The sequence below is a fragment of the Eulemur rufifrons genome, chromosome 6, assembly GCF_041146395.1.
Source record: "Eulemur rufifrons isolate Redbay chromosome 6, OSU_ERuf_1, whole genome shotgun sequence".
NCBI classification, from domain to species: Eukaryota; Metazoa; Chordata; class Mammalia; order Primates; family Lemuridae; genus Eulemur; species Eulemur rufifrons.
In genome coordinates, this window is record NC_090988.1 from 38,007,345 (window position 1) to 38,026,827 (window position 19,483).

The 19,483-nt window shown below is 39.7% G+C and overlaps 1 protein-coding gene across 2 annotated transcripts in view; it reads right to left on the reverse strand.

Annotated features, from left to right (window-relative positions):
• FAT3 (FAT atypical cadherin 3) overlaps window positions 1–19,483 on the reverse strand; it is a 488,418-nt gene that overhangs the window by 84,938 nt on the left and 383,997 nt on the right. For both annotated transcript variants that reach the window (XM_069469075.1, XM_069469074.1), the window contains exons 7-9: window positions 12,143–12,418; window positions 9,503–9,713; window positions 570–4,643 (exon numbers count right to left, since the gene is read on the reverse strand). In XM_069469075.1, coding sequence (XP_069325176.1) covers window positions 570–4,643; window positions 9,503–9,713; window positions 12,143–12,418 — 4,561 coding nt within the window. The remainder of the gene's footprint in view (window positions 1–569; window positions 4,644–9,502; window positions 9,714–12,142; window positions 12,419–19,483) is intronic.

The following is a 19,483-nucleotide window of genomic DNA, read 5'->3' on the forward strand; positions in this document are numbered from 1 at the left end:
CAGCATCCTGAGAAGCTGGGACTACAGGCATGCACCACCATGCCCAGCTAAGATTTCAATTTTTTGTAGAGATAGGGTCTTGCTCTTGCTCAGGCTGGTCTTGAACTCCTGACCTCAAGCGATCCTCCCGCCTCAGCCTCCCAGAGTACAGGCGTGAGCCACCACGCCTGGCCCAGCTATTTGTTTTTCCTAGCACAACAAAAAAAGTAGGAAAAAGTAATATAGTTAAAAACATATCTCCCCACCAAAAAGAGTTGTTATTTTCATTTCTTCAAATGAGATATTTGGCTGGATTCCCTTCTAAATGATAAGAAGTGACATAAGGTCTAAGTGCCAATCTGGGTAATGTGTTGTCGGCAAACTTGTGAACTCTGAGGCTGAGATAACAACAACCAGCAGGCAAAGAACCCAGCCTGCTCTGGGATCTTTTACTAGGTCCCAGAGAGGTTTGGTTACTCGCAATTCCTCATCTCATCTTCCTTCTTCTCTCCTACTCTTATTCCCACCAGCCATCTTCCATCTTTCTTTATAAAACAGAGCACACAGTGAAAACTGAGGTGTTGACTTACCTGTAATATGGTAGCTCACTTGGCGATTAATGTCGGACGTGTCTCTGTCCCAGGTGCTGAGGACGGCCACCACCTCGCCTGGAGGGTCACTCTCCTTCACATTCCCTCGGTACACCTCGTGGGCAAAGACTGGTGCATTGTCATTTATATCTGTCACCTTAACAGAAACCAATGTGGTGGAAGAGAGAGAGAATGCCTCTCCAAGGTCAGAGGCCACCACAGAGAAGGTGAATTCGGGGTCTGTCTCATGATCCAGGTCCTTCAAGGTACTGATCCAGCCTGTGTTGCTGTCAATACTGAATGCCTCCATTACCTTTTCGGGCTGGGAATCTGAGTGGAGGGAGTAAGTGACCTGCCCATTGGCTCCCCAATCCATATCAGTAGCTCTCACCTGTGTGAGTTTGGTGCCAACAGGCATCCCTTCCATTATGATGGTCTCATAGCTTGAAGTGTCAAAGACTGGCTTGTTGTCATTCAAATCCAATACCTTGATATCTACATCCACGGTAAACACAATGTCTACCTTGTCCAGGGGAATAGTGGCTGCTGCTTTAAAATGGAAAGCTGGGATGGCTTCATGGTCAAGGCGCTTGTCAAGCTTAATTGTGCCTGTTTCCTGTTCTATGATGAAGAAACCTCCTCTGTTATTTTCTGGTCGTTCCCCATTAACTGTGCTGAACCGGACATTCTGACTGGGCAAAATCCTCAGGGTGTCCACTGTGCTCCCAATGGCTGTATCTTCTACAATGGCAAAGGAATATTGAGACTGGGTGAACGAAGGCAAAAATGTTTCAGGGGGCAAGACGTGGACATAGACGGGAATGAGGGAGTGCTTCACTGGAATGCCTCCATCTACTGCTTTGACAAAGAACGACAGCACTGTATTTTTGAGCTGGTTAAAATTGCCTTTTGTGACCATCCAGCCATTGTCAGGATCGATCTCTAGGAGGTCAGCCACGGAGACTGAGGCCTCGCTATAGAGGGAGTATGTAATCCTTGAGTTTGCTCCATCATCTGGATCCATGGCTTGAACTTGGGTGACCAAATGGCCCCTTCCAACGTCTGCCCTGACACTGGCTCTATATTCCACTGTCAGGAACTGGGGAGCATTGTCATTTTCATCCACAACAATCACCCTCACAGTGCAGAAAGTTGTTCTTCCTCCACCGTCGAGAGCCCTCAAAAAAATACTAATGTCTCCTTCCAGAGGGTTTTCCCGGTCTAGCCTTTCTGTCGTGATGACCTGTCCATTGCTGTCAATGAGGAATCTGTCCTTGGCAAAGTCGTTGATGATGGCATAGCTGATTTGCCCGTAAGTCCCTGGATCCCCATCTGTGGCTCGGACATGAATTACCTTTGTCCCAGCAGCTGCATTCTCTCTCACCTCAGCTACATATGTGCTTTGTGAAAAGGCAGGGCTGTACAAGTTGGCCCCAAGAACCCTGATGTGCACCTGTGCAGTGCTGGTGAACAACCCATCAGAGACAGACACATTGAGACTGTACAGAGGCTCCATCCGCTGCTTCCGGTGGCTGGACAATGTGATGACTCCGCTCTTGCTATCCATTAGAAAGCTCGTCCGGTCATTCCCAGATAAAATGCTATATTCCAACCGGTCAAAGTCAGAGCTGTCTGCATCAGACGCTTGCACACAGGTTACAAAATGGCCCCGGGGGGCTAACTCACTCACATATGACTCATAAATGAGCTGATTAAAAACCGGAGGGTTGTCATTTATGTCAGAGATGTGGATATGAACCAGAACCTCACTGCTTAGAGATGGGAAGCCACTATCTGTTGATCTGACTTTCAAAGTACAGTGTTGTACTAACTCATGGTCCAGCATCCGTGCTGTCAGGATCAAGCCACTTGTGCTGTCTATGTGAAAATAATCTGTGCTGTTGTAGGTATCCTGGACAATCTGATAATGTACCATTTTGTTGTTTTCTGAGTCTGCATCAGTAGAGACAACTTGCAAAACAGGTGTACCAATAAGAGACGCTTCTGATAATGTTGTATTGTATGTGGGCTGATCAAAAATAGGGGGGTTGTCATTTACATCATTGACTAGCAAGTCAACAGTGACTTCGGCCCTAGCACCAGTAAGGGCATCACTGGCTCTTATTGTCAGCTTGTAAACAGATGTAACTTCATAATCCAAAGGGCTAACAACTTTCAGGACCCCAGTGTCAAAGTCAATGTTAAACTGTTTAAAAGGATCCCCATCAATAATGATATATATGATGCCTTGGCCTTCTGGACTTGTGGCGTTGATGCTTAGGATGGGGGTGTCCACTCTGATGTCTTCATTGATGGAAGCTGTATAAAAGGGCTTATCAAACACAGGCATTGCTTTGTTGACAATAGTGATGGGAAGTTCCACAGATGTGGTCAAAGAGGGTTTTCCACCATCCTTTGCTAGAATGGTAACTCCATACTCAATGTTGGACAAGTCAGAGTTGAATGCTTCTTTTAAAATAACATTCCCTGAATTAGGGTTAATTTCAAAGTGGCCATAGTCATCCTGTAGGACATAGGTCACTTCTCCATTTGCACCTTTATCTTTGTCAATGGCTGTCACCTGGTAAATCTGAGTCCCAGGCTCAGCATCAACTTGCACAGCAGCATAGTAAGGGAGGCCCACAAAGACTGGAGAATTGTCATTTATGTCTTCGATGTTAACCCTGACCACCACCCTAGCCACACGCAGATGGTCCAGCTCACGGCTGGCTTCCACCACCAGCTCATACAACTCTTGTTCTTCACGGTCAAAGGGCACTCCAGTGGTCTGAATGACCCCTGAGGTAGATTTTATCTTGAACTTATTTCCTGGGTTTAGGATGCTGTATTTTAAGGGCTCGTTAAGGCGGTTTCCAACTGCATTGACAATAGCAACTTTGGTTATGTTCGTGTTATTCTCTGAGATTGATGTGGAGTAAAAGTTTTGCGTAAAGTGGAGGCCGCTGTCCATGGCTTCTTTAACCATGATGGTGACCATGGACGTACTGTAGAACTTTCCGTCAGACACTTTAACTATCAGCATGTAGTGATCTTTGGAGAGGTTGTTGTTTTTTATGGTGAGTACTCCACTATTTGAGTCAATTAAAAAATGATCCAAGCTGCCTTCCATTAGGCTGTATGTCAGTTCTGGGGGCACCTCAGAGTCAGGATCTGTGGCACTGACTTTTAGAACCTCCACTCCAACATAGGTAGGTAGGAGTAAGACAGTCTCAAACACAGGCTGAGTAAAAACAGGTGGGTTATCATTCACATCTGTCACCTCAATGTTGACCTCCACAGGACTCTCTGCAGTCAGCTGGGGGCTGCCACTGTCTCTCACGTGCACGTGAAAATGGAAATGGGCAATGGTTTCATGGTCCAGGTTGGCAATGGTTCTAATTGCACCGGTACTGGAGTCCACCGTGAAGAACTTCTTGGCCATGGACTCCACAATCTGATACACCAGCAGAGCATTCCGGTTGCTGTCAGCATCAGTGGCTCGAATCACCAGTGGGCTGTTATCTAAGCTCCTGACAATGCTATTGACCGGGGCAGCCTCACTTAGGCTGCCCGAGTATTGGGAAAAGAGGAAAACTGGGGCATTATCATTTTCATCAACGATCTGAATATTGACTGTGGCATTGGAAGCCATTCCTGCCATGTTAGTGGCCTGAATGATGAGCTGATAAGAGGAAGTGCGCTCGTAATCCAGGGCCTTCCGAGTGGTGATGACTCCAGAATATGGATTTATGGTAAAGATCCCATCAATGTCTCCATCTTTGACTTCATAAATTAGGGTAGATTGACTGATGGCGGAGATTAGAATGACTGATGTTCCAATGTCGACATTTTCATTTACTTCTGCTTGGTAGTCTTTGTGCGTGAACTTGGGGTGAGAATTATCAGACATGGTGACAGAAATGCGCACAATTGCAGTGGCAGACATTGGCGGGGAGCCCTGATCCGTGACTTTGACGGACAGGACAAACTGACCCATCGTCGTCATGTCTGGTTCTTTGGAAACAGTGATGATGCCCAGGACTGGTTCTATCTTAAACGTGTTCCCGGTGTTTCCTAAAATACAGAAATCAATGGGGAAATGAGTTACAAGTGGGTCATTAAAATCTTTTTTGAAGATTAACTCTTCATTGAAAGGTACCTTACTGCAACATGGCAAGTAGAAAGCAATTATTGTACTCATTCTGTATCATTCTGAAATAAAATTAGGGACTTCTCTTGCAGGGATATTGAAAAGCAACTGAAATGAGTTTTCCAGTAATACTGTGAATTTCAGATCAGTAGCTTCTTGATCCAAGTTAGACATTGTCACAAAAACAACAACAACAAAAGCACAGCACTGTGTACATTCAAGCTGGGAAAGAAGAGAGCTTGTAGGAGAGACTTTTCTGCTGAGAATGTGCAGGAATTCCTCGTTTCTACTCTTGTGAAAAGAGGGACAGACTGGGCTGCCACATACCAATGCCACTGGTAAAAAGGTCTCTGTGTCTAAGCTAGTGTCATATTCTGTGTTCCATGTTAAAAGAAAGAGGGTTGTGGGAATAGTTTCAGAATGTTTAGTCAGTTGGTTTCAGATTGTCCAAAAGGTAAGCTCTGCTACATGAAATTGGTACTATTTCACTCAATCAAAAATGACCTCACCCGAAACACGGCTTTGGTGAGGGGGTTTTGTTCAGGCACAGAGAATTCTTTGCAAGTCACCATCTGCTTTGTAAGTTGTAAGCATTTTCTCTGACCACTCTCCCATTCTTCTTTCCTGCTCTACCCTCTCACATGCCCCTGAACACACATATGCACACACACAGACATAAAAGTAGACATAAAAATTTCATAAGGCAGTTGCTCCAACCTGTAGCCATCTATTCACTAAAAGCATTTGAGAGGTTTCTGGTGAAGCAGGACACTGCTGACACTCTGAACCAGCATTTCAACCAAGAACTTGAGGCACAACTTTAGGAAATGGAAAGCCAGGCACCCTGCTTTGACACAGCTGGCATGGGAAGGGCTGTGGCTGGGATGCTGCAGAGGTTTAAGCTCTGCCTTGCAGACTCACGGTGCCTTGAAATCTGGGATTATTGAGCACAAGAGAAATAAGAAAGGAGTAAAGAATGGGGAACACAAAACATGAAGAATGTAAAGAAGGTAGGTGGTGACGCAGAGCTTGAAATCAGGGGGCAGCGTGAAGCTGCATCCTTTACTAAGCTGCTTTTTGTTTATCTCATCAGGCTTTTGGAGAGGTCTCAAAGAACATAAGTGCTTCTGTGTCTAAGAGTCTTTTAAATCAAAAGGTAAAGATCTTGGTTATTAAACTGTATCTGGATTTTTCTTTCTTTTTGAATACTGCAGTATGGAAGACTTACAGACTTATTAAATGTCAAAATCACTGAAATAGGAATCATGATTCAGGGGGCAGTTATATGATTTGTTTATTGAAATTTCAGCAAATACAGCTGTGTACATACTCCTTACCACATCCTTACTAAATAAACTTTTCCATATCTGAACACTAAAAGGTATGTTCACATAAAATCTATTTCAATGAGATACTTGCTTATTTTTTTTTTTTTGGCAATGATTGCTATTTAATTTATACAAAATCTGTCAGAATTTTTTAATGCAAATATATTGTTTTCCCCAAATGAGATCATGATTTATATTCTGTTTTGTAACCTGACTTTTTCTTTTCTTTTTTTTTATTTTATTTCAGCTCATTATGGGGGTACAAAAGTTCAGGTTATATATATTGCCCATGCCCCTCCATTGCCCCCCCCCCCGAGTCTGAGCTTCAAGCGTGTCCATTCCCCAGACAGTGCGCATCGCACTCATCAAGTAGTTGCTTATTTTTAAAGAGAAAGTATACCTAATAAGGAGTTCAATTTGATTCCAGCCCCAAAATGTGAATATTAAACAATGTTGTCTTTGATATCACTATGATTTTTTACTTGGACACCCAAACATGGCCATTTTGTGATGATAACAAAAAATTCAATGATCTTATTAGTAAACTTTCAAATTTTCAATAAATAGCACCATGGAATTGAGTGTGAATCTAATATTTGATGATTTGTAGACCCTCACAAGGAGTCAGGAATCATTTTGCCTAAGCAACGGTCACCTTCCAGTGATGGCATCTACCTGCAGCCCTGGCTGACGAATGCTAACAGAGCCAAGTCTCTCTGTGTGCACTGACTGTGGCGTCCCGCTGCAGAGTTTCTAGGGAAGTCCTCCCTCACTCCAGGCCCAGAACATTGCTTCCCACCTGGCGAGATATATTATGGTGGGGCCAAAGGGGAGCCTGTCTTGACCTCCAGTAGAACTTTATAACCCTGTTCTCCCACGGCCACTGATCCCCTTGCTATGCCCTTCCAGAATGATATGCTCACACATCAGGTCCAAAGCGGACTCTCCTCCTCTTTCCCTCTTTAACATATTGACCCATTTTCTTGGAATCCACTTCCTGATTATTCTCTCCTACTATACTTGAATCCTTAGAAATTAACCTCTGTTTGTTTTCTTGGAATCTATGGTTTCTTGCAGACTTTCGGCAACTACGTAAAAGCTGTGCTTCTCTTACTTATAGCGCCCACCACAAAGAAGGTGCTCAATAATTATTTGTTGAATGAGAGGACAGGTAGATTCTAAAAATGTTTTTAATTCACTATCTGTATGCATCTTGAGATCCACTATGCCCCTATCCTCACTCAACTCTCAGTCTTGGTCTCTCTATACTACTCTGAAGCTCTGCTGGCACCAACACAAACTCCAAGATATAAGACCTGGAGCTCTGCACTCGGATTCTGCCTCGGTCCTTCAGGCCAAAGTAAAAAGCTTCAGTAGTTATGGGGAGGCCAGGCAGGAGATGGGAAATTTATAGGCTACCAGGAAACAGAGTAAAATCTTGCTTATCTGAGGTGTATGAGAAAAGTTAAATAAAACATAGCACTTTACACAACCATTTGTCATTTGCTTCAAACTGCTGAAGCATCTGGGATCTGCCTCACTCCTACCATCATGTGGGAAGATGACGGTAGGACCAGTCCAGGTCCGGCACAGGTCTGTCTGCCAGTCTGTGAGGGGCCTCGCAGCCATCTGAGATTCAATGTGAACATCGTAATGTGAACATCGTAATTTAATGTGAACAGTGTATATGTGTGAGAAGGTCGTTGTTTTGAGATATCAAATTGTTCCTGTGGTTTTCTGGAAGTTCAGGTTTTCTATATAAAAGATGTTTTAAGGAAATAACTTTTCTCTCTTGCTTTACTCAATTGTTAAAGAAATGACTGAGCACCATGCTCAGTTCATAGAGGTTAAAAGATCAACTGGGCAGTCTTTTCAGCTGCACGGTAAGTGAAATTACTCCTTAAGAACCTCCAAATTGGTTGGAAAATTATCTGGCTATTTGAAAGAAGTATAAGTAGTAGGCTTAATGACACATATGAAAAGCAGGTAGGTATACAGACAAATGTTTAGAAAATGACAAGAAAAAGAGAACTAAAACCCTACATCTAAATGATTACAATGACATGAAACAATGTATATGCCTGAGTGAATATGGGGAAAAGAAAAGACACAAAATTAGAAAAAACTATAGAAAGAATAAAAAGTTGTTGGATTAGGTGACATTTTCTGTGATATTTTTTGGAAAAGTTTCCTTGTATTATTTGCAGAACCAAAAGAACAAGAATTACATAATTAAATAATATTATCTCTGTCATAAATAAGAGATGCAAAATAGCATTTCTAAAAAAATACTGGTCAGGCTTTAGGTTAAAAGGAAATTCCATGGAAACCTAGAAAAGAAACAGGCTAATTTTCTTGGACACCTAGCTGTTATGAACCAAAGTCTTATATTTTTCTTTTTTTTTTAATAGACCTTAGCACAGGCTCATGTAAAATGAGGGTGCCTAATACAGGAAATAGCATCAGATTATCATTCAATGCAGGGACTTTTTTTTTTTTTAGAAGGTTGTTGGCTTTTCTTTTTCTAAAATTTTGAGTCCAAAACTGTCATTGTAGCATTCATAGTTTAATTCAACCCCTTGCAAAAATGCTCTACATTTAAATGAATGGAAAGAAGCCTTTCCATTGCTGGCATGAAAGGAGATTGCATTTGGCATTAAGTACGACAGACATAATGTTTCAGAACATTTTGGAAATATGTGGCTTGAATATTCAAAAAAGACAGACCAGGGGACGAGCAAATAGAGCAGATAAAGGATATTTGTCATTTTTTGGTTCACAGTACTTGCTTAGACATTCATCTCTCTGTCATAAATATTTTCTAGCTACTGCTCTTCAAACCATCAGTAAACTGTTGTCTTGCCTTATGGGTGTTAAAATGATTTTTAAAAATCTCAAATTTAACAAAACAAGAGCCTATATTTACATGTCAGTTTAAGCAGGCAGTTCAGACTCCATATCTACCATCTACTCTGCTACTCAGATTGCCTCCAATGAAGTGAATTTGCGCTAATTGTGAGGGTGTGGGAATTTCTGAAGCCTACAGCCCACCTATTGACAAGTTAACAAAGAGATGTTAAGATTCAATTCACAGAACAGCCCAGCAGCCCTCAGATGATGGAAAGCTTTGGTTATTTCAGTCTGAAGCCATGGCTTGTTGGCCCATGGGTAAAAGCCACTGAATTTATTACATATTTCTTTTCTCTATTCCAGAAAAATCTGAGATTGTAAACAACAAAGGAAACTCTTTCTTTGCTGTCAATGATAGAAAACACATTAATGACACGCCAAGGACTTTATACACCATCATAACCCAAAGAGGGCAGTTGCTTGGCCAAAAAAATCATTTGGAGATGTTCCATTAGTAATGATCTGAATTGTACATGGTGATAAATACTACCGAGGGTCGAATGCCATGCCTTACGCTGAAGTCTGTGCAGTGCAATAGCTCTCACCTGCTTCTATGGTGTATATGAGTTCTGCATTTTCCCCTTTGTCTTTGTCCAGAGCCGTCACTTGCAGAACAGCTGATCCCAGGGCAGCAGATTCAAACACAGATGCTTCGTACAGTGGGTTGGTAAAGTAAGGACTGTGATCATTAGCGTCCTCCACATTCACAATGACTCGGGCCAAGTTTCTTCGATAAGGAAACTCTTGATCTCTGACCTTTAGGCAAAATACAAGAAGCAGTAGGACTAAAATCTTTAATTGCAAAGAACTCACACGGTGGGGTGGAAACAAAGTGAGATAATGCACATAAAGCGCTTGACCCAGTCCCAGGCACCTCGTAGGTGCTCAATAAACGGTGGTATTTGCTAGTGAGGAAACTGATCGTGAGCAAATCAAAAACAGGGGCCATATCACTTTATTGCTCAGCTTGATGCCTGGTCTGTGGTCTGTGCTCAGTCTGTGCCCGTGGAACTGATGCCTTGATATCACAAACACAGCACTGTGCTCACGCAGCCACTTCTCCCTTGTTATTTGGGGATACAGTTGCTAATGGAATGGTGGATGGAGGCTCTCCTACAAGGGAAACTAAAGAGTGGAATTAACGAAAACAATGTAAGCATTGCCCTTCATCCATTCAACACACGTTTATTGTCACCTGTTATCTGGCAAGTCCCTGACTTGAGTCTGGTGGCTCAGCAGTGAATTTGTTACAGTCCTTGCCCTCAAGAAGCTTAGAATTGAGTGGGAAACACGAGTACATAGGTAGTGATAACGCCTAGGAGTAGGTGCCTGCGTGGGATACACTAGAGGTGCTCTTAGAGTGAGTTGTAAGAACCTAACCTAGCGTTTGGCATTCTGTGAGAGGTAACAAGAGCAAGTAGAAGTGGTAAAATGGTGGTGTGCAGCACTTTCAGGCAAGAGAATCAAATCTCAATTTCTAACATTGAGACCCTCCTTGTGATTCTACCAAAGAACCTTACTTGGCAGCTTTAAAACTCCCCCTGGCTTGCATATGGCAGAAGCTTGCAAACAATCAATTCTTTAACCACAAGGTTTTGCTATAATTTAATGTAGCACTACTCAAATATGTGCTCTTGGCGTATTCAATTTTAGACTCCATAACTGCAGAGAGATGTGAAGAAATTAGAAAAATATACCAAGAAGAGCCAACACAGAGAAAAGGGTTTTCAGAAACAGTACCTAGGAGGAACGAGCAAAATGACTAAAATGGCTTAGCTTAGAAAAAGGCAGCATAAAGGAGTTGTTTGCTCTAAATACTCAATTATATAAATGATTAATGGTAAAGGGAGACCAAACTCAATTCTGAGTTTGCTAAGGAAAGAATGAACAGAAATGACGTGAAGAATCATGAGAATGGAGTCAGTCCCCAGCACAAGGTTTCTTCCCTGGAAGAAAACTCATGCAGAATCAACCCAGTGAGAGTGCCGAATTTCCATGTCTGTAGACTGGCCTGCCACACCCAAGGACTAAGCTGAACTCTTTATTTTGGGATTACTGAAATCTACGACAATTCCAATTGAATGTAAGTTCCATGGATACTGGAACATTTTTTTCTATCCTCAGTGCCTAGAACAGTGCATGGTGCACAGTAGGTGCTCAAGAAATATATGTTGGATGAATGAATGAGGGGCCAGACTCAGGATGGCCTGACTTGGGGCCAGACTTGGATGACCTCCACGAGTCACTGCTTCTGTTTCTTGAAGTCTTAGCTGGAAACCACAGCTGAAGGCATGACTCTCAAGTTTCCTCTTGCCCAGGAAGGTTTCCAGTCTTGTGAAAGAAGAGCAGCACTTAGTGGAACATTACTTGCAGCTGGTTAGGAGTGCGTAGCCTCTTACTATATTCTTTTAAAGCCAATCAGTGCACAAGATTGTCTGTCATCCTACCCGGTATTAAGGAATGCAGAGGGGGCTCTGACAGGAAGTGGCTATGCAATGCCCATGGGGTTCTTGGGTGGTTGAAGGGACTGATTTCAGACCGTAAATTAATCAAGGATGTTTCTTATTAATCTCTACTTCCATTTATGTGAGCTAGGCAAACTCCACTTTAAAAGTAAAGCAATTTCTCCTACATAATTTGGAGGCCCTATGAACGCAAATTCAGACTTAACACTCTCTGCAGGCATCAGCGTGTTTTGAGTTCTCTTTGGGGTGCCAGTATTTACTATTAGGCCCAATGCCAGTACAGTAAGTAATAAATCGGGTCTCTAAATGCTTCCAAGGACTGAGCATTGCATAGGCTGAGTAAATGATTATCCTTGTGATTAACTTCTCAAGGAACTTCTTTTAAACTTTTGCACAAAATCGTCTGGATGCAAACCCACATCAGAGCCTGGGAACATGACCTGTTCCTTCCCTCTCAAGTCTGTCAGCAACCTTTACTGAGTAGCCACTGTCTGCAGAACTTAGGTAATATTTCAGCTTGGCAAAGAGATGGATTTGCTATCTATCAACAATAATTTTTCATTGAAAGAAAAAGGCAAAAATGAATGCAATCTGGCTGTGAAGAGACCAAATTTACAATTGTTCACAAAATCTAGGGGCCCTGCACTTCTGAAGACTCAGGTGTGTGACGTGAATGGTCAACGGTTCTGCCAGGAGAGCAAATTAGCAGTTTGGTCCTACCATTACGTTGAGAATGTGCTTGTCCTGGGCCTCATGGTCCAGTCTCTCGGCAGTGTAGAGCACGCCCGTGCTGGGGTCGATGCGGAATTTCCTCATGCTGATGGAGTCGATGCTGCTGTGGACCGTGTAGCTCAGTTTGTGCTTCTCGTCTCTGTCTGTGGCTTCAATTTGCAGGATCTCTGTATCTGGAAGCACATCCTCGGAAATCGTCACATCGTAATTCGGCTGAGAGAATTCTGGCCCATTATCATTATTATCCAGCACTTTGATAAATACCTATAGTTAAAAGAAGACAGGAGTGATGACTAATGCCAATTCGCTCATTGCTAATAAAAGAGGCCCCCTCCCTCTTTTTGTCCCTCCAGGTCCTTGGATCTCAGCTTCTATCAGCTACCTCAACGTGTAGGAAGCTCTCTTATAAAAACACTCTGTAATTAGAGGTTGACAATAAACCAGTAGTTCACATTAGCAGGAACATAAACTATGAGCTGTTCAATATTCTCACTATTAATTGAACAGCTGAGATGGCCACCCGAAGGTGATAATTCCATGGAATTACTTTGAGGCATAATGTAAATGATCACAAGGTGACCTTAGTTTGTTAAGTTTCTATTTAAGTTCTCATTATTGCTTCTCTTAGTGGACTTCTGCGGAGGCAGTGAAAAAATAGGGAAAGTAGCAAAGAGACAAAGGAAACAGAGGAACAGACAGAGGTGAACTGACATCAGTCACAGCTTCTCAATGGCAGTGTCCACGCACCACGGCTGTCCTTCAGATGGGAGGCGGCTAGCAAAGAACATGGTACTAAGAATAGCTAAGATAGGAAGTTTCCAAATTGTTTTCTTTCATAAAGCATTTTATTATAAAAATTTTTTGGCAGATATAAAAGTAATAGTTAACTGAACACACATATTCATCCCTCAGCTTTGATAATGATCAATTCATGGCTAACATGGTTTCATCTATATACTCCCACTCACCCCCACCTGCTCCTCCCATATTATTTTAAAGCAAATCCCAGCCATCATGTAATTTCAGAGTGTGGCTCTGAAACATGGGGACTCTTAGAATAAACACAAACACAATACCGTTATTGCACCTAAACAGAGAAAACTGTAATTCTTTAATATCATCAAATATTCAATTGGTATTCATATTTCTCTAATTGTTTTAAATGTGTTGTGTTTATACATATATGTATATATATTTTCATAATTTATTTTAATAAAAATAATGCAAATAAGATACAAACATTGCATTTGGTTGATACGTCCTTTAATTATATTTTAATTTATAGGTTCTCCTTCTATTTCCTTGCAGTTTTTATGGTGTTATTGTCAGTGCTGAAGAAACTCAACTATTTTCTCTTTGATTCCCACAGTCTGAATTTTCCACATAGCATCCCTGTGGTTTTGTTCTACATGTTCCTCTGTCCCCTGCATTTCTTATAAATTAATAGTTTCACCTATGAGGCTTGATAAGATGGAGGTTCAATTTCCTTTTTTTTTTTCTTTTTGACCCAAATCCTTCAGGAGTGATTAGTGTACTTCCATCTGGAGATACATAGTATCTGGTTCTCTCTCGTTCCATGATAGTAGCAATTAACAATCATTACACAGATAATATTAATTCATTAAACATTTCAAAATGGTAATGTTCTAATTCTATGATTCCTTCCTCATTTATTAGATGAAATAGTTCTGTAAAAAGAAACTTCTCAACTATTTGGTTACTCTGACGTACACTTCGTATAGGAAAGGCAGCGTAAATGCTTCTTTCCCCTTGTCATTTTGAAATAATGAATTAGTTCCTTAGCTCCCCTCAAAGTGATCAATGAAGCATTCTTTTTCAAGCATTACTATGAACTCATGAATTTAATCACATCTGATATGTTTCTGTCCATCAGTTATTACATTTATTGATGAACAAGTAGCCCTTCCTTAGACAGTGGGAGCCTCTTCAGGTTGGTTCTTGAGATCTTTTGACGCAACCTTAGTACTCTTTGATAGCTTCCTTGCTTTCTGGTAATTGCTACTGGTAATTTTTCCCAAGGTTGCCTTGTACATTTTCTGCCCCAATCCTGAAGTACTCATTTCTCCAAGAAGCCTTGGTTTTTATTTTAGTTAGAAATGGCATTTAGAGACCATGATCTAGTGCCAGGAATGCTCGTTGTTACTGGATTGGCTATTATGTTTCGGTTTTATTCACTGGACAGAGTCAGGAAAGGTTCTTTTTTTTTTTTTTTTAAATATTTCATGCATTCATACTGCTAATTCAATTCAAAATTAGAGCATCAATGCTTTTACTTAATTTTATTGTTTTTACATTTGTAACTCCTTTCTCCCTGCTGAAATTTCTCATGCTCAATGACATCAAAATTATTCATTGCTTTATTTGAAATACATGCACAAAAGTTTCGGAATAATGATACCAACATTGTTATTATAATTACAATTATGATCATTCAAAACAATTTAATATTATTTTGCAGTTCTTTTTTTTTTGTTGTTCTTAGGATTTATCCAACTAGGAATATGTAGTCAAATTAGTATTTTTAAAGTCACTTAGCACAGTTCTTCTCTGTGTAAATATGCTAACAAATGGATACACATTTAAGATCATTTGCTTCCATTTACTTTCAAATTTAGCCTTGCTTTTTTAATATTTTATTTTATATGTATAGGTAGTAAAGTTAATTTTACAAAAAAGATATATTCAAAGAAGTTTAGCTTCTATACCTCTCCCCTTCACCCTATTCCCTTCTTCTACTATAGGTAATATCTTTTAAAACATTATGGTTTACCCATCTATTTTGTTAATATAAACATATGGTATATACTTTTCCCCACCATGTTACTAATATTTCACTTTACATTCACATTGCAATTACAGTTAACATAACATTAACATTGGTTCTCAACTGGGGAGTGGGGCAAAGGCAATATATGTAACCTAAACATTTGTACCCCCATAAGCTGAAATAAAAAAATAAAAAAATAAATAACTTTTTATATTTCAAGAAAACCCATTTGCATTTCTTTTTATGTTAAACAATTTATATCAGCTCCTTCTTCTATGGGCTAGATGGCATTTTCCTTCTTTATTTTTGGAAGCTTGGTGATATAAATTGCAAATAGGTTGTCAATTTGGTCATGTATTTTTATTTTGCTCATGGTAATTTTTTGCCATGCAAAAGTGAATATATCAATCTTTTCCCTTATTGTTTCTGGATGTTAAGTCACAGTTTAGAATATTTTCTGCACTTCCAGGTTATAAATGAACACGCCCCCCCTTTTTTTTTTTAAAAAAAAAATAGCATTTGTATGTTCCCCCTTTCTTTCATTTACATCTCTAATTCATTTGGAATTTTTCCTGGAATATTATGTGAGAAATGGATCTAGTTTTATTTTTTTCCATATGGTGCTCCATTTATTCCAATGCCACTTTTTAGAAGACTATCACTTCCCACTGATTTGAGGAGCCAGCTTTATCGTAAACTAAATTTATATAGGCAGTTAGTATATTTCTGAATTTTCTACTCTGTTCCATTGATTAATCTGTCTTTTCATGCATGAATATCAAAATGTTTTAATTATAGAGGCTTTATAATACATTTTGATGTTCGGAAAGGCTAGGACCTTTTTTTCTTTTTCAGGGTTTTCCTGGCTATTTTTCCTTGTTGTTTTTCTTAATGAATTTATATAGCACTTAACAGAAACTTGATAGCATTTTTAGTTGGAATTATGCTAAAAGTACAGGTTACCTAAAGGAGAATTGACTTCTTTCTTATATAGTCTTCCTATTCGAGAACATAGTTTGTCTTTTTTCATTTGTTCAAATCTACTGTTTTGTTTTCCTGGGAAGTTTTAGTTTTCCTTAAATAGTTTTTGAATACTTTTTAAAGTTTATGCATGTGCTATCTTAAATGAGATCTTCTTTTCCAATATATCTTTTCACTGTTTTTTTTTCTTTGATGGAGGGCCATATATATGTAGGTTATTGATTTTTGTATGTTCAATTTGTAATGTGTCATTTTACTAATTTTTTTATCATTTACAGTTTTTCTGTTCACTTGTTTTTTTTTTCAGATCCTAAATCTGAAGACCACTCTTTTGAGTTGTTCAGCTATATAATTATACCGCACATGAGATAGTTTTACAACTTTTTTCTTCTTTTAAAAGAAAAGCAAGTTTTGCTTTTTAAAATAAATTTTATTATTTTATTTATTTATTTATTTTAGAGATGGGGGTCTCACTATGATGCTCAGGCTGGATTTGAAGTCCTGGGCTCAAGTGATCCTCCTGCCTCAGCCTCCCAAGTAGCTGTGACTCCAGGTTTGCCACTGTGCCCAGCTACCTTTTTCTTTATAATTCTTATGACACAAATTGCTTTGTCTAGTTATATTGACTAATAGAGCACAACATTAAATAGTAGTGAACATAATGATTCTCTTGTCTCATTCCTAACAAGAAAACCTCTAATGATTCTCCATTAAATAATATGCTAGTATTTGGCTGCATTCCAGAAAATTACTTACTTTTTAAAATAAATGGAACTAGATCGTGGTTATCTATATAAATAGCTGCACAATCATGCACTTTGATAGATATGCTTGTTTTGAGTGAGAGATGAGGGGTGGTGCTACTACCTCTGTGCCAGGACAACTTGCCTTTGGGAGTGAGCCTGACATGGGGCAAGCTTTGCCCTGTAGTTTGTGGTAGAAAAAGTGTTGAGAAATGTGCCGATAGAGTTTTGGGTATTGTTTTTGTTTCTACTGTATTTGCAAAACTATACTAGATTCTTTAAGTGTCAATTCTTTCCTTTAAAAAGTTCAAGTTAACTTAGTCAAGATGCTAAAATATTTGAGTTCAGTTATTTAACATGATAAAAAAAAAAAAAAGCTTTTCCAGCCAGCAAGGCTGCCCTGACCTTCACGAAGTTTCAAAGTTGATGTGCTCTTGAAAAGCTTGCCTCTTTCTGCTTGCTTTGTCCTAAACCTAATCTACAGTCAGAACAAGTGTTTCTCTGTAAAAGACTTCCTTCTCCTCATTTGCTTTTTATTTCCCACAGTTGGGGCCATTTGTGAGCTCCTGAACGAACAAACAAAGCAAAGTAACTCTCAAAGATGTTGTGTGCAAAATGGTAATTGAAATGCCTAAAGATGTACAATGAAATCAAAGCAGGAGGAAACCCGAATATAGGAAGTCTCTTCAGAGCTGGTTTCAATGCTGCCCACCACAAACACTTCGGGTTTTGCAGGCTCATCTAAGCTAAGTCTGGGTAGATGCCAAGCTCTGCTTTACAAAGTCTCCTGGTATGAAGTGCTCATGGGGTGAGCTGTAGGCTCTGTCTTTTATTAGAACCAATTAAGCCCTAAATTACTGAAATTCTCTTCTGCCTCTGCTGGCATTTCAAAACCATATTTAAAACATTCTATACTTGTGATTTCAAGGGTGAAGTCACTTCCATTCTACTCAAGCTTACAAGCTTTGTTTTTGAACACAGAAGTAGAAAAATAATGTAGCTTGTACTTGTTGCACAGTTTATAAATCTGTATCATATTCATTTCTTAAGCCATATTATCCCTCATTTGCTAGTGGGAAAAAAGAAAATCAGAGAAGTTAAGGCATGTGCCCAAAGTCACAACAGCAAGGCCAGACTCAAACCCAGGTCTTACGGAGCCAGTTCTGTATTCATTCCATCATACCTAAGTTACGTGTGCACTTAAGTTACATACACATAAAAAATAAATGTATGTAATATTTATTACACATGATGTGTGCAAATATTATGTACTTTTCTATAGAGAAATCCTAATTTATAAAATAGACAAATGATTCCATTCTCATTTCAGAGCACTAACCATGGGATTATTTTAAATGGAAAGTTCCCTGCTGCCTTTAAAATTGGAATCCATTTTCAAAAATTGATTTCCCCATAAGTTGTCAGGCACGGATCTATTACATACGGTGAAATTTTATCATTTTTTTTAAAAACAGAAAGTCTCACATTTTAAGAGATAGCTTGTGCCTTATTTTATCTATATATAATTATAGTTGTTCCAGCAAATACACAAGAAAAGTTTGGGCCACTGCCTTTTTCACCTGCTAAGTGGCAAATGCTACCAAAAGAGGTGAAAGAAAAAACCTTGACGGGGGAGATGTCCTGTGGAGGTCCCTTGGTCTAGGGAATCATAGAGGAGCTTTAGCAAAAGTGATTTTTCCCCCCTTTTTAAGCAGGTTCAGGGCAAAGGGAGGGATAAGACAAAGTCCCAATCTTCAAGGTAAAAATCTTCTTTTTAAGGTGGCAGGACAGTTAGGAACTCCAAACACAGCACTTAGAGACGGGAGGAATGGAATTCTCAAAGCAGTGAAGGTCAAGGCAAACCTCAGGACTAGAGGTCACAGTCCTCCCAGCCCCAATAAATGCAGACCCTTTTTGGAAAGACTATGGCCAATCTCAATAAATTGCCTCCGGGGGTTTAAGGATTTTGGAGATTATCTGGAAGAGATTTTTTATCTCAGGTTTGACTGTGGAGCGCACAAATACGAGCTGATTTTCCTATCTTTAGAAATTCAAAGCATAACTTGAATAAGAAAATCATTAAAATCATGAAATTACACATCAAAATTAATGTAATGTAACTTTTAGATTATTATTTGGGTATGACTTTCTCTGCTGTTTTTCCTAATAAAAGCCCACGCACATATTTTATAGCTAATTTTAAGTTAATTGAAAACAGACATTAATAAAGCCTGTATGTGTCCAGCACACGATAGATTCCAAGAACCTTCTCGTAATATCTTATTTCATTCGTATGAAAACCCACAAGGCACGTGAGGTCTTATCCCCATCATGCAGAAGAAACTGAGCCTCATCAATACTGAGCTACCTTCTGTGGTAATAGACAGCAATTGGTTAAGTGCTGACTTGAACTTGGGTTTCCCGATTCTGGGTCAGTGCTGCTTCCATGACACCAGACACTTTCACTAATGAATTAAATTATGTTTTTCATATATATAAATGTGCAGGAGAAAGTTCCTGGGATGGTATATGATTTTGAGAAGGAAGAAGTGGATTTATATCTCTTTGTACACCTAGGCAGGCCACCTAACCAGTCTGTGCCTGAATTTCTCACTGGAAAATGAGTGTAATGATAACCCCTGACTCAACTACCCCATTGTTACAGGGAAACGAAGCTTAAGAATGAGGCTTGTTATTTAAGTCTTATTATACAAATATCAGGTGTTATATGTTACTATATATTTTCATCCATTGACCCCTTGGAAGAGCCATGTTCTAGATTCATGTGACTTTGCTATGATGATGTAGTAACTCACA